Source organism: Aspergillus nomiae, assembly GCF_001204775.2.
Source record: "Aspergillus nomiae NRRL 13137 chromosome Unknown contig00601, whole genome shotgun sequence".
Classification (NCBI taxonomy): Eukaryota; Fungi; Ascomycota; class Eurotiomycetes; order Eurotiales; family Aspergillaceae; genus Aspergillus; species Aspergillus nomiae.
The window spans coordinates 1-14,610 of record NW_015378656.1 but is presented as its reverse complement, the minus strand read 5'-3'; the positions used below and the strand labels follow the sequence as shown (position 1 = coordinate 14,610).

General features: G+C 48.9%; 5 protein-coding genes across 5 annotated transcripts; 3 read left to right on the top strand and 2 right to left on the bottom strand.

Annotated features, from left to right (window-relative positions):
* Window positions 1–597: 597 nt before the first annotated feature.
* Window positions 598–1,795, top strand: ANOM_011366 (macrolide phosphotransferase k; the record flags this gene model as incomplete). Its single annotated transcript, XM_015556622.1, has 4 exons — window positions 598–983; window positions 1,035–1,087; window positions 1,143–1,295; window positions 1,350–1,795. The coding sequence occupies 4 exons, from the start codon at window positions 598–600 to the stop codon at window positions 1,793–1,795; spliced, it is 1,038 nt and encodes a 345-aa protein (XP_015401386.1).
* A 1,317-nt stretch (window positions 1,796–3,112) lies between these two features.
* ANOM_011365 (uncharacterized protein) lies at window positions 3,113–3,694 on the top strand (the record flags this gene model as incomplete). Its single annotated transcript, XM_015556621.1, has 1 exon — window positions 3,113–3,694. One exon carries the CDS (start codon window positions 3,113–3,115, stop codon window positions 3,692–3,694), a length of 582 nt encoding a protein of 193 aa, XP_015401385.1.
* Window positions 3,695–4,459: 765 nt separating this feature from the next.
* ANOM_011364 (Zn(II)2Cys6 transcription factor) lies at window positions 4,460–6,163 on the bottom strand (the record flags this gene model as incomplete). The annotated part of the gene is made up of 2 exons (XM_015556620.1): window positions 4,460–5,873; window positions 6,054–6,163. 2 exons carry the CDS (start codon window positions 6,161–6,163, stop codon window positions 4,460–4,462), a joined length of 1,524 nt encoding a protein of 507 aa, XP_015401384.1.
* Window positions 6,164–6,493: 330 nt separating this feature from the next.
* On the top strand, window positions 6,494–7,644 carry ANOM_011363 (aldo/keto reductase; the record flags this gene model as incomplete). The annotated part of the gene is made up of 3 exons (XM_015556619.1): window positions 6,494–6,930; window positions 6,999–7,538; window positions 7,605–7,644. 3 exons carry the CDS (start codon window positions 6,494–6,496, stop codon window positions 7,642–7,644), a joined length of 1,017 nt encoding a protein of 338 aa, XP_015401383.1.
* A 375-nt stretch (window positions 7,645–8,019) lies between these two features.
* On the bottom strand, window positions 8,020–14,386 carry ANOM_011362 (uncharacterized protein; the record flags this gene model as incomplete). The annotated part of the gene is made up of 3 exons (XM_015556618.1): window positions 8,020–8,190; window positions 8,247–12,450; window positions 12,507–14,386. 3 exons carry the CDS (start codon window positions 14,384–14,386, stop codon window positions 8,020–8,022), a joined length of 6,255 nt encoding a protein of 2,084 aa, XP_015401382.1.
* Between the last annotated feature and the right edge of the window lie 224 nt (window positions 14,387–14,610).

The following is a 14,610-nucleotide window of genomic DNA, read 5'->3' as shown; positions in this document are numbered from 1 at the left end:
TATGTTTTCTTTTGGTCCAGGATTTCATTCTCATCGGACTAACCGTGGCTACGACACCTGACAGGGAGTGTATTCTATGTATAGATAGATGTATAGAGTATTCGGGCATAGTATAATAACTAACCAATCAGTCGATCAATCAATGCGAACTTATACACTATTTGACATCCCATGAACTTGACAGTTTATACCAACAGCTCATTCCTACGGACTGGCTGCCTGTCAGGGGACTTCCTGCTTTGGAAAGTCACCGAAGTTCCCAGTTACTCACCGAATGAGCATATACCCCCTTTTCAACTTGTGATCATGTAGCTTCTTCAATTCAGCTATCAGACTTTGCTTTTCGTATTCCTACGATTATAGGACTTCCAGGGCATCGATTACATTAGCCCTATGTTGAAGCTTACATGCATAATCATCTTAAGTCGGGCACTTTCGGCCACTTTCACCGAATAGCCCGAATATCATTCGCGGCTTGGCATATAAAGAAGACGTAGTCCCCTTGTAGCTTTAACTAGGGTATATCTGACAACACCTTTCGGTCCTTTCCTTGTATGACTCAAACATTTTGTTGTCATTAGCTACAAAGTGGTGATAATGTCAGGGAGCGTCGCATCCCAAGGAGAATACGCCGGGACAAGACGCTCTAAAACGAATAAGCAAGCATCTGCAAAACATCCATGGCGCTTCTGGGCAATTATCATTGCCCTCTCCCTTACTCGTCTTCTATCGACTATCGAAGGGACCATTATCACGAGCACGTTGCCCACGATAATGGAAGCGCTTGGTGGATCCGGTTCATACATTTGGGTTCCCAATGCTTACTTCTTAGCCTCATTGGCAATATTGCCACTAGTTGCTCAAGCAAGTGACATCTTTGGCCGCCGCCCACTTCTTCTTACAGCTTTGGCCTTGTTTGTACTCGGCAGTGGCCTATGTGGTGGCGCCTCGTCAACGCGGATGCTGGTTGCCGCACGTACTGTGTATGTATCGGATATTCAAATATATTGTCCGCAAGCTCATCATCCTAGTAGACAGGGTATTGGAGGTGGGGCAGTAGTTCTGTTGATCAATACTGTCGTTACTGGTACTCCTGCTGATCCCGTCTGCTTCGAGACTTTCACTAACTCCTGTTTTAACAGATCTAGTACCACTACGAGAGCGGGGGAAGTACATGGCTCTGATCCAAATGACTGCAACTACCGGGGCTGCCGTCGGCCCATTCCCCGGTGGTCTTATCACGGATCACTCGACATGGCGCTGGGTTTTCTACCTTAATTTACCTATTGGCGGTAGTAAGTGCCGAGCGCATGTCCTATCAAGACAGCACATACTCATCATGAAAGTAGGTGCCTTCATTTCTCTATTTCTATTTCTCCGTATGAATTTTCAGTGCGACCAAACTTGGAAACAAAGATTAGTGGGGCCTTATATAGCAGGAAATGCTATATTCATCGCTGCCATTATAGCTTTTCTTATCGCACTGGCCTGGGGAGGGACTATGTACGACTGGGGAACGTATCATATCGTTGTTCCCATCGTCCTTGGCTTCGTCGGAATCGGACTGTTCATCACGTTGGAATGGACCATTAGCAAGGAGCCATCGTTCCAGCGCAGGATAGTCTCCAATCGAATTTCTTTTGCTGCATTGATTTCATGTTTCACGAATTTGATTTGTGTGCATTGGACATTTTACTTCCTACCTATCTATTTCCAGGCCGTTCGAGGTACATCGGCAATGCGCTCAGGTGAGATAGAAACCATAGCGTGGTGCTCGGTCCTCTTGCATATTTAGAGTGTCTATTAAACCAGTCAAATTATAGGCATCAACACGTTACCCATTTTTGCTGGCGTCCTCCCATTCGCGATTATAGGAGGTATACTCTTATCCAAACTCGGTCGATATAAGCCACTTCACTTCCTCGGCTTTATTCCCCTCTCTATCTGTATGGGTCTTTTCAGCCTACTCACTGCAAGCTCTAGTACAGCTGCCTGGGTGTGCTTCCAACTTCTCTGCTCAGTTGATGCAGGCCTACTGACTGGTATCACCCTCCCAGCTATGTAAGCCCCGTTAGATGGAAGCCTGGTTGCAGTATGTGCAGGTGTCTGGGGCTTTGCGCGGGGCTTTGGCAGTGTGTGGGGTGTCACGATCCCAAGTGCCATTTACAACAACCAATGTCGGAAGCATGCAAGGAGCATCACGGAAACAGCCCTAGCTCATTATCTGATAGGAGGTCGTGCATACCAATATTCCACAAAGGCATTCTTAGACAGCATTCAGGACCCTGTTTCTCGGGAACAAGTTATTCAAGTCTTTCAAAAGGGATGTTGGCTGGGCCTTATAGGTTTGTAGTCTACTGAATAACACTATGCACAGTCTCTTCGTACAGTGTGGCTCATGGCGATAACCTTTGCCTGGTTTAGGGTTGGTTATAACTCTTGTTTAGAAGGAAGTCAAGCTCCGGTATAAGCTTAATACTAGGTTTAGGCTAGATGAAAGGGGAAGTAGTGAATCATCGGATAATGCCTGACCTTTCCTGCAAAGTTCAATACTTGTGGAGGACTTTGCACTTTTGTGCAACTATTGGTAATGCGCTCGTGAGATGAAATATAAACATTGGTATATTCCAGCCTTGCAGAAGAGACATGTAGAAAGTATTTGTACTTAGATATCGCCATTATAGGCAAAGCTACTTATCATTGTATTTCATTGTAATAAATTGTATTGAGTCCTTCTGACTTCTTTGTTACATTCTACTACATTCATGTCTTTATGTCTTCGCATTTAGATAAAGGCTTCCCAACCAAGTGCGTAACTGAAGGACTCTATTTATTCTCTGTGTATATGTACGAGAAGTTCTTTGACCTGCATAGAATTACCAAAATATTATGAGAAATTATCAGGCTAGTGGTGGATCATACCAAGTCACTCAATATTCGACCACCGCCACTAAGGCAAACTCCACGAGCTCATCGGAGAAAGAGTGAGCTTTCATGTCCCCGATGGATGCCACTATGACTAAGAATTGGCTCTGGATGCATTATAAAAGAGTCCGCTACCCCAACCTATGACCAAACTATGGATACTAGCTTGTAGATTCGCAACCCTAACATGAACGACGACATGGAGGACGACGCGGAGGACGACGAGGATGATAACACAGACAGCAGCACCGAAGATGATGCGAATATATCCCGCCAAATGACCCACTCCATTCATCCAGCTGCAAAAAAGAAACAAAATGCCATCACCGATCTCCAAGCCGATGCTCCCCCTTCTCTCAAGGACCACATCGAGGAATTGTTATCCTTAACCCTCGGTGAGACCATAGAAGCCATCTCCGATCTCATGTCCGGCCTTGCCATCAATGTTGTATTAAATGAAGAACGCCTTATCACCCATGACAACCACGAGGGCACTGTTGACCTCGGCCGACTTTGTGAAGTGTACGATAACTGCGCAAAGCGCTGGTTGGAAGAGCATGCAGACGTCCAACCACATATTCTGCAGGGCTCTTTCGCCACGTTGGTCTTATCCCTCTACAGATTTGGCGATCTAGCTCTGAAGGCAGGACTCACAACATGGGAAGCAATGGAACTTCCGGATGATTGCAGCCACCAAAGCACCGCACAATTACGTGTTCTCAAAGAGACGGCCTATGAAAGCTCTCTTCCTCTTGTGCAAGGTACTTAAGGTCCTCTATGGCTGGATTGGCTATTGAGATGTATGGACGCAGACTGGTTTCATGACGGAGGCGCCGGAGCAGAGTGAAGATTGTATTGCATATCAGGCTGCTCAGGTGGTTTAGCACGCTCCCTTATTTTCATTTGTTTTGTTGGGATTCATTTTTCTCCTTTGGTTGATTGATTTCTGTTCTTTTGGGGGTCATTTAGTTGGGGTCATGCTGAATCTAGGTCCCTCTATTCGACGTGTTTTCATGAGTGGGTGGAACGCGGACCAGTTTTGATGACTTTCCCTACTCCGACCTCTTATTGTTGTGTATTGTTCATTTCTTTGGCTGTGGCTTTTTCATCCTGGGTGATACAGAAACTGAGTCCCTCCATTGGCACCCTTTGTGGTGGCTAAGTGGAACGCGTGATAGTTTTGATAGAATCACTTCAATGAAAATAGTTCACATCAGTATTACACCGCGACTGAAGTTTTCCAGAATACATAGTTTTACTTACAATGTCCCGTAGTACAGATTTGAATAATATTTACATTTCGCTCTTGTTTTCTAGAATATTAACCAAGATTGTCTCCTAGTCCTGTTGACCTTGTGATGAAAATTCGCCCATTGACCATCTTCACCCTTGTGCCTATAACTCATAAATGTGTCCCCATCAACAACGTCCGATAGGAGAATTTCAACATCCGAAATCCGCGACTCAGCCGGCACATCTGGCGAAGGCAAACCGTCTTTCTCCAGCTGAAAATCAGCATCATTGAGTCGCTCATCTAAATCCTGATTCGGATCATCATCAGCATGGAAGCTGCCATGTTCCACCCGAACAACCTCTTCCAGAACGTCCGCCACCAGTGGCCATTCCACAAGCCCTCTCGATGTGGTGCCGCCCTCAACAACCTGATTGCCAACCGACGAATCTTCAAAACCCGACATTTCAGTCCGGTATAATAAATTGGCGGGATGAAGCCTGACTCAATCGTGAACGAATAGCCGTTGCCCTCCGACTGGCCATTTTGGAATGCCATGTGCTGCTCCTTAATGGGGAGACTAGTTGTCGACCAGAAACGCCGCATATCAAAGAAAGCGGTCATGATACCGACAAAGTCATTCATGTAGGCATCAAATACCATCTCCCCCTCCCTTGAAAGACAAACGGAAGCCATGATCATAGCCATTTCATAGTATACCCGGAGAAGAAGGAAACCAATCTTCTCCTTACAGGCGTCAGTCTTGAGAGATAAAGAAGCATTATATGCTTTTCCCCAGAGCAACAAATCTGCCATAATTCTGCACTGCGTCTCGAAGGCTTCCGGGTCCGTTCCCGGACCATCATCTGCAGGGACTGAATAGATATGTCGTTCCAGACAGTAGATTCGAGTAAGTAAATCATCGAGGGCCTGTCTTGCTTCGACAAGAGAGGAAAATCTATAAGGAAGGGCGTAAAGCTGCGGATCTCGCACAATCACGCAAAGATGTGACGGGACGTGACCGAACATCGCCGATTGAATCATCAAACGAGCGTACGACTCAGCCAAGGCATCTTGCACAAAGTCCTCCGCCGGGCTAAGTATACTTGGCGCCATAGAAGTACGCGGTGCAGGCGCAGGAATATTGGCCAGAAGCTGGATGCCGTACCTTAGATGCGCACTGCCCATTTTATGTTGACCATGCAGGTACTCTAGTGTGACAAAAAGCATACAAGTAATAAGGGTGACGCGGAGGCCATTTTTGGATGATCCACCCGTCATTACAGCGCGTAAATGATGAATTGCCTTATTATACTGTAGCAATATGAATCGCTCCGCATCCATGCCGTACATCGCCGGCATAGACTCGCTGCTGACATTAGAGCGATGAGCTGCTGATAAGGCGACCACGGCGTGTCGAACGGCGGGTTCCTGTGCGCTGGCTTGGAAGACAAGAGTCTCCCAGAACAGTGAGGCAAATACGCCTGCAAATTTTGTTGTTGTTCTACTCATGAACCAGTCGAAGCAAGTCTGCTCTTCCCGCGTTAGACAGCCAGCTGGTACCGGCGTGCAGTAGATGGATAGTTCCTTGTTGACCTGTGGTGGGCCATATGGGCTCCCCCCGCCACCCCAGATGCCGTAGCCATCACAAGTGCGACCCGTAGAAATGCAGCGGCGACAGGCTGGGCGACCTTCGTCACATTTTACACGGCGGGCTCTGGTGGCGTTGTTAGCTGGTTCAACGGCCTAGCTCTGAGGATGATTGATGGTAGTGAGGAGGACTGACTTGCATGTCCTGCAACCCGTTTTGACTTTTCTTCTGTTCGTAGATTCTGCTATATGTCTCATTGATGTGGACATATTTCTGAGCCGTCTCAGTAGTGCTGAGATGACGAACAAGTCGCCACGAGAGTAAGCGCCAGTTGGCCAGAGTTGATTTACGTAGAAAGAAGACCTCAGGCCATCACAAGGGCGGAGTTCGAATTGGCTGGCTCGGAAACTTTGCATTATGATTGGTTCCTCCACCACAGAGTGGATCTAGCAACTACTGCAGTGTCGTGATTGGCTCCGCCTTTAAGCTTAAGTCCGTCGAATGGCATCTCTATAGAAGAGCTGGGGGTCATAAAATGATCGAAAGGTTCGGAAATAACGATCCATACGGTCCTTGATCCGGTTGTTCCGTCTAACAAGACCAATATTTAAAGGCTAGACATCTTCGCCCCTCATCTCCCACACACACCACACACACACCGCAAGTATTCTCAAGCCTATATTCGATTCACACCTTCAGCCCTAATATCACCTTAGTAAATACCTCACTTTGCCAAGCGCCTACCAATGTCTCCCCCACTTCGAACCCTCGGCCACAACGGCCCCCAGGTCAACGCTGTTGGCCTAGGTCTTATGAGTATCGGCGGGATCTACGGTGCTGCTAGTTCTATTGAGGAAGGAGTTGCTTTCCTAGATCATGCATATGCCACTGGTCAGCGCTTCTGGGACACAGCAGACATGTACCTCAGCAGTGAGGAAATCGTGGGCGAGTGGATTAAGCGGTCCGGCAAGCGCAATGACATTTTCCTTGCCACTAAGTTCGCTGTTCAGGCATTCGATGGGAAGGGGTTGACTATTCGCTCGGATCCCGAGTATGCCAAATTGGCTTGCGAGAGGTCCCTGAAGAAACTGAACGTCGACACTATTGATCTGTACTATTGTCACCGAGTTGATGGGGTGACACCAATCGAGAAGACCATTGAGGCACTGGTTGAACTAAAGAAGTAGGTGGCCCCCGTTCGCTAACCCAGCAACCAAAACCACCTGACACTAACCCATATTCAAAATTTAGTGAAGGGAAGATTCGATACATCGGTCTCTCCGAAGTCTCAGCTGCAACACTGCGTCGAGCCCACGCTGTTCACCCAATCTCCGCTCTCCAGATAGAATACAGCCCCTTCGCCCTCGACATCGAATCGCCAAACTCTGATATCCTGGATACCTGCCGCGAGTTAGGAGTTGCCGTTGTAGCCTACAGCCCTATCGGTCGTGGTATCCTGACCGGCCAGATCAAGTCCATGGCCGACTTTCCCGAGAATGATTTCCGCCGTTTCCTCCCCAAGTACTCGGAGGAAAACTTTCCCAAGATCTTGGAGCTGGTGCAGGGACTGAACGATGTGGCCAAGGCGCACAATAGCACTTCTACCCAGATTGCGATTGCATGGTTGCTCGCACAGGGGCCCGATATTATTCCCATCCCAGGGACAAGGGCCATTGCTCGTATGGATGAGAATTCTGCGTCGGCGCAGATTCAACTCTCGGACGAGGAGGTGAGCACTATCCGGGAGTTGATCAAGCGAACAGAGGTTCCTGGCACTCGGTACCCTGCAGAGTAAGTTTTTCTTCATCTCCACTCCCTTCTTTCTAGTTGGTGAGTGAGCGTTAACCTGTTGTGCAGGATGATGGGCCATGTTGCTGCCGATACCCCAGCCCTGTAAATGGCAAATATATATGTCTATCTCTGTCTCTGTATATGTCAATGCGATTTAAAAACATAGGTTGACCAGACCCGAGGTACAAGTTTAGCCCATGTTGACTACAGCTTAAGAACATTACCAATTGCTGCTAGCAAGAAAGCCAACATCACCTATTGATACTTGATATAAGCTGCAAATATGATTTAATATTCTTTTATGGATTGTTGCATTCACTTGTTAGGGCTTTGGGGGAGTGGTGATGGTTTTCGGAACGTATGCAAAGAAAATTATAACGTAGTAAATAGCTATAATTTAGGTACTGCAGGGAGTGTATAACTACTAAAATAGATAGGTAGAAACATAAAGGTTTTGCATGACTTCCTCGTTTTGTTTCTTTTACAATAGATCCCCAAGTACCTGCCCGGGATTCTCCATCACCGCGGAAAGGAGTCCAGTAAACGTCTTACTAGCCCTCGCAACCATTTCCTCCTGTACTCTGCCATCCCAATACGTCAAGGTGGCTTGTAAATTGTCCTCAGATTCGTCAATCTCAAACACAATATCGAACTATAGCAATAAGTCAACTTCAACATAACACACACTATCACATGGTAAATACTTACGTCCATCCCATCAGACCACTCCACAGGTTCGAACCGCAGCGGCCTAGTTTCCTTAGTATCGATAGCATGTCTGCGGTGGTTGACGAGAGTGCTGAAAACTCGGCTTGGTCTAGGTGCGTTTAGTGCTTCTAGCCATTGGGATTGGTGAGTGAGAGCCCGGCCGTGGTCTTCCTGGATGATGTCGAGGACCTTTGTCATCTTGGTAGTCTCGTCGATGTTCAGTCGCTGGATGAGCATATTTAGGTAGAACCCAGTAGACCCGGTGGCTTCGACGCCTGGTGCACTTCGTGTGGACACGAGATAACCGAAGGATATATCTGTTAGATTGGTTAGGCGCTGCAGGAGTGCGGCCCAGAGAGATTTGAAGAAGATTGCTATGGTGATGTCGTGTGCGGTGCAGAATTGAGTGATATTTTGCATGTGGTCGAGCTGGATGTTGGTGGAGTGAAGGTTGCCGCGATGGATGGGGCTATCGTGCGAGGACAGAAGGCATGGGGATATATCCTTCAGGTACTCTGTCCAGAACGTCTTGTCGGATACTGTAGAGGACGAATGGAGGCTGGCAATATATTTGCTAAACGGAACCGGTGTGCCATCCGGCGTATTTCCTCCATACATCTGTGACCACTCGTCCACGAAGATGGAAGAAGAAACAGCATCGTCTAGTGCGTGATGCTGCTCCATCATCAAGAATGCCCTGTCCGCATCGGTCTCGAAGATGGTCAGTCGATACGGCACATGCGGATTAGACAAGGGGGTATCTTTCTGTTTCGCAATTGCAGTTTGAAGATCCGCGGCGGTGCATCGGACGGTTGAGATATTGTCGCTGAATGGTTCCTTTAGCATGACCTGATACGCACACTGTTGAACAGTCACCAGAAGCGATCGGTATGTTGAATGGCGCCTGACGAACAACATCCACGCCTCTCGAAGTCTGTCTGTGTCCACAAGCCTCGATGTATCCTCTGCGATCAGCTCCCATACCGTGTGTGGTTGGTAGTAACCGTTCTCCCTCGAACCAGTCAACCACATTACCTGCTGTAGTGGCGTACAGGGGACAATCTCTTCGATCTCCTCTGCATTCACAACGCCCAGAGCTGGGAGTTTGCCACTGACTAACGCGTCCCAGGCGGCAGATGTATCAATCTTTGCTTCGTTGTGCAAAACACCATCCTTGCCTTGGGCCAATATAGCTTTTTCTACAATCTTTGCGATAGTTTTCTTCTGGAAAATATCGGCCACAGTGAGAAGAAGACCTCGCGAACGACACTTCGCGGAGACCTGCATAGCTGCGATGGAATCACCGCCGATTCGGAAGAAATTATCGCGCATCTTGAGGCTGTCGATGCTTACATTTAGAACGTTGGCAACCGCTTCACAAACAATATTCGCAGTTTCATTCACTGGAGCCTGGCTGATGTCGCCAGAGTTTTCAACCTCTGCAGAGGCGTCACCATCACCAGGCAGCCCTGAACCCACGACCAGCGGTTCTTTGATGCCCGTTTGTGAATTTCCTACTAGGATTTGACCAATGGTAAGAGATGGATCCGACCAGATCTGACGAACCACCTGCTCGAACTCAGAGAAGAACGTGGTGAGCTCGTCGTGCGTGATGGTTTGTGGGTCGTAGTTGGCTAGCACGGTAAACCCATCATTCCGTGGCTCCAGCATGCAACTCATGGCGAGGGCAAAGCCACCAAACGCAGCATGACCGGAATAGCCATCCTGGTATAGAGTGAAAGGCTCTGGAGCCTCGGATTCAACGGTTGGCCAGACATTCAAGTATGTCTGGAACTGACAGGCCCGAGCGGCATCCGGGCTTACGTTGCGGATGTTTTGAAGACCAAAATGCTCAAACGGAAGTACGCGAATGGAGTTTGCTTGAATCTCTGACATGACGTTTTCGACTGTTTCAGATGAACGCAGTTGAATTCGCATGGGATATGTGCCTAAGGTTGGACCAGTGACTGTGTTGATCCCAGGTAGGGAAGCGCTACGCCCTGATGTCGTGAGTCCAACGACAACATCAGTGGATCCACTATATCGTGACAGCACCATCGCCATGGCGAGACGGATCAACGGCGTTAACGTATGTTCGGTGCCCTTGTCGGTGAGATTCAGGATAGGGTATGTTAGCGATTCTTCTGCCTGGGGAGCGTAATGTGTTGAGGGAAGGGGCGGGAAACTGGCAGCACGGGGGTCGAGGTTGGCGAATTCGGTTTGCCAATACTGTTGTGTTTCGTCGTTGCCCCTGTCGAGAACATACTCGATGAACGAGCTAAAACGTCGCTCGTGGAGGGTCTGCCCTCTGTATGCAGCTGTTGTCTGCTCCAAGAGCTGCCGGACGGTCCATCCATCGCAGAGAGAATGGTGCAATGTCAGAACCCACACGCGAGTTTGGTCGGAAGTCGTGGTAGTCGCAACACGGACGAGCTGTTCGCCCATATCGACCTGGCGCTGAATATCTTCGGCGATATACTCCTCCAAGTCGTCCGGCTTGTCCCATGTCACATGATCGTCGCGAATGACTGCCTGGTATAACCGAGAGCCAGCCTGGAAGAAACGGGTCCGCAGAATAGTGTTGGCTTTAGTTGTCTGTCTCCAGGCCTGTTGCAGTTGCTCATCTGTCATCTCAGGCGGAATTGTATAGAGAAAGTGGCATATATAAGTACCGGGATTAGCGAGGGACAGAAACATCATTCCTTCCTGCAAAGCGGTGCAGGGATAGATGTCCTCAATATCGTCACCGGAGACATGGCACTGGCCTATGGCCTCCTGCTTAATGCTATCACTATTTCCCAGCTCCAGGTTTTGAATAAGGGAAAGAGGCGGATATTGCTTGTCCGTCTGCTGGGACCTTCGCATCTTCAATGCCATATCACAAAGCTTTGGAGACGCAAAGATATCCGCGACGGTCATCACCCAACCCTGCTCCATCGCCAATCCAGCAAGTCTCATCGCGGTGATTGAATCTCCTCCTAAACTAAATATAGTGTCTTCCACGCCGACTGCCTCGGGTTTCAGACCAAGTAAGCGAGTCACAAATCCATGGATGACTTTCTCGTGCTCGGTTGATGGGGGCTTCTTGTCATGCTTTGCGGCCGTATATTTCTGCAGATCATCCAGAGATAGAGAAGCCGTGTACTCTTTCAATCGTTTTCGGTCTATTTTCCCGGACGCGGTCGTGGGCATTTGGGCTAGCTGCACAAACAAACTTGGGACCATATACCCCGGCAACTGAGTACGGAGATGTGCCTCTGCCTGAGCAACACTGGACCGGAACACGTCGTCAGGGATATGGAAAAGCTCATTTGGATCTGTCGTCCCGACAGACTCTCGAAGGATGAAGGCAACAAGAACGGCTGTGTTACTGTTGAATTTCACCACGTCCACCACCAAACCGGGGATGTCAAAGCATTGATTCAAGCAGTATTCAATTTCTCCGAGTTCAATTCTCTGGCCACGCAACTTCACTTGCATATCCTTTCGGCCTAGGAATCGAAGCGATCCATCTGGTGCGTATTGCACCAAGTCGCCTGTTTTGTACACGCGATTTTGTGGTGACGAGGGTGAAAACCCGCGCAGGAATTCCGGGTTCTCAACGAAAACAGCCTCTGTCTTCTGGCGATCATTCAGATATCCCCGTCCTACGATTGGTCCTCCGACTAACAGCTCGCCAACGGCACCAATAGGTACCAGACGGTTGTGGTCGTTGCTATCGGCGACCCAGCATACAGCCCCAGTGCCGAATCCGATATTCAACGGGTCTGAGTCCAGGGCGATGTGAGGCTGGATGGTAGTAAGAACACAACATTCAGCCGGTCCATAGATATTGAGTAACCGGACATGGTTTCCCCAGATGTCTATCACTGCTCGCGATAATGCCTCCCCTCCTACAACAATTGTCTTCAAAGTCGGCATATCTTCAGGACGGAGAGAACGAAGGAAGGATGGGGTAAAGTCTGCATAGTTAATCTGGAATTTGTTAATGACACTGGCAATGTCATTCATCCGATCTTCGGCCGAGGGGATACAAATTGTGCCCCCAGCGAGCAGGGTCGCTAGATGATCGGTGACGCTCACATCGAATGAGTATGATGCGAATTGCAGGGCTCTAGTTTCCTTATTCATCTCGGCGGTTTTAATGTAAGCAGCGCACTCGAGCAGAATGCCCCATGCTCGATGACAACTCCTTTGGGCTGGCCTGTTGATCCAGAGGTATACACAACGTAGAGGATATTAGATGATGTGACATCGGACCCAGTGTAGCTGGGAGCCAGAGTTGCAAGGCTATTGTCATCAGTGTTAAGCACACTAACCTTGCCTGTCAGCTCCCTTGCTCGGGATACCAACTCTGGAGGGCAGACGACAAATGATGCTCTAGTGCTCTCGCAGATCGTCTGTAATCGCGCCAGCGGCGTGCCAGGATCCAACAAGGCAAATGCAGCGCCAGCTTTGATGACACCTAGAATAGCCACCGGGGTCCATTTACACTTCTCAAAATACAGTGGAATAATCATGTCCGGCTTTATACCACCCTCTTCCAACAGTTGCGCAGCGAAGCCATTTGACAGGACTTCGAGCTCGCCGTAGGACAGCTCGCCATCCCAGGAACAGACAGCAGTAGCATCTTGCTGAGATCGCGACAACCCCGAAATTAAGTCGTGAACACATCGTTGGATATTTTCAGGCGCTCTTTGACTATTCCACATCTGCAACTGGGCTTGATCCTCCGGACATAAGCCCTCAATATCACCGATGCGCGTATTATCTCTGCGATTGACCCATTTCATGATATGGGAATGCTGCTGAAGCAGCCGTTTCATCTGAGCATCGGGCACGATATTGTGATCATATACAGCCTGCACGCTGACTGAATACCCTGCCGGCTCTACAACGAGAGTGATCGGGTATGTTCCGAACGTGGCATGATTCTCTAGATTCTGGTCGTGCGTGACTTCGGCGAAGAGCGAGTAATCATCCCGTCGTCTCGGTTGCAAGACAATCAGACTCTGAAACTTACAGGCCGCAGCGGCTTCTGGGGATAGCATGCGCATCTGACTGAGACCGAATTGCTCATGCGGAACCATTTCCGCTCGACGGGCATGGAGTTGGTTCCAGCAGTCGGCAACTGGTTGGCTATCGACCACGAGGGCCTGGAAGGGGAACGTGGCGATCGTCGGGCCGCTCATCAATTCCACACCGGGCATTGTAGCGCGTCGGCCAGTGTCCGTCAGCCCGAATACCACCTCTTCGGACGCCGTATGACGGGAGATGAGAATTGCCCAGGCCATGGTGACAGTCGTCGATAGACCGTCAAAGCTCATGAATTCGTCAAACCCGGTCGTCTGGATGAGAGACCTAGTCGCTGCCGGCGTATACGACTCGGCTGGCAGAGATGGGAATGAAGTTGGATTCATACGCGAGAACTCATTGCGCCAGAACTGGGCGGCTGTCTCGTTGGAAGCATCCATGCAGTAGGAGCTAAACCTGGAGAAGAACTGATCTGGTACTCGTTGCTCCGCATATGCAGCTTCAATATGCTTAAGAATCAGAGCCAGCGACCAGTCGTCATACAAGGCGTGGTGCAAAGTGATGACAAAATAGGCTGGGCTTGTAGATTTCTCGCCCTGGATGAAGCCAGCCCGTGCCAACGGTGCTCCTAGCGGTGTCTCTTTTGCGCAGTCATCGACGAGATACTGCTGGAGATCGCTACTTCTTTGACAATCAATTCCCTGACGCAGAACTACTTGTATCGCACCCTGAGAGCCAAGCTGCACGACTCTCGTACGGAGAATCGTATGCGCTCTTACAGTAGAATCCCATGCAGCATGGAACTTATCGAAAGTGATGCCATCTTTCAGGCGATACACATACCGAGCGACGTATGTGCGTGGGTTCTTGACAGAGAGCGCTACTAGAGCTTCTTGCACGACTGTGCAAGGATAAACATCCTCAACATCATCTTCGGTAGTTCCGCATAATCGACTAGCTATTAGGATATGATCTTTTGACCCAGCACTCTTTGGTAGTAGAGAGAATGGAGGAACAGCAGGTTGTTGAGGAGCCAGGATACCATTTTGTGTGTTCTGATTGAGGTGATCTGGCGTTGGATCTGGGGTTTCGTAATCCACCGTCATTGTTCTGAGGCCCAAGAGTACGACGAAATGAATTATACTGAGACTTTCGTGAGGAAGAATGGATTATGAAATGATGGTAAATTTTGAGAGATTTAATCCTTGTCAGTAGCCACTAGTACACTCCCTGCAGGTAGAAACCTTCAGCTGAGGTGACTCTCGCCATAAACGCCAAGTGGGCCGACAGACAAATATCACCACTGATTAGGGGAGGAAAAAAAAACAAA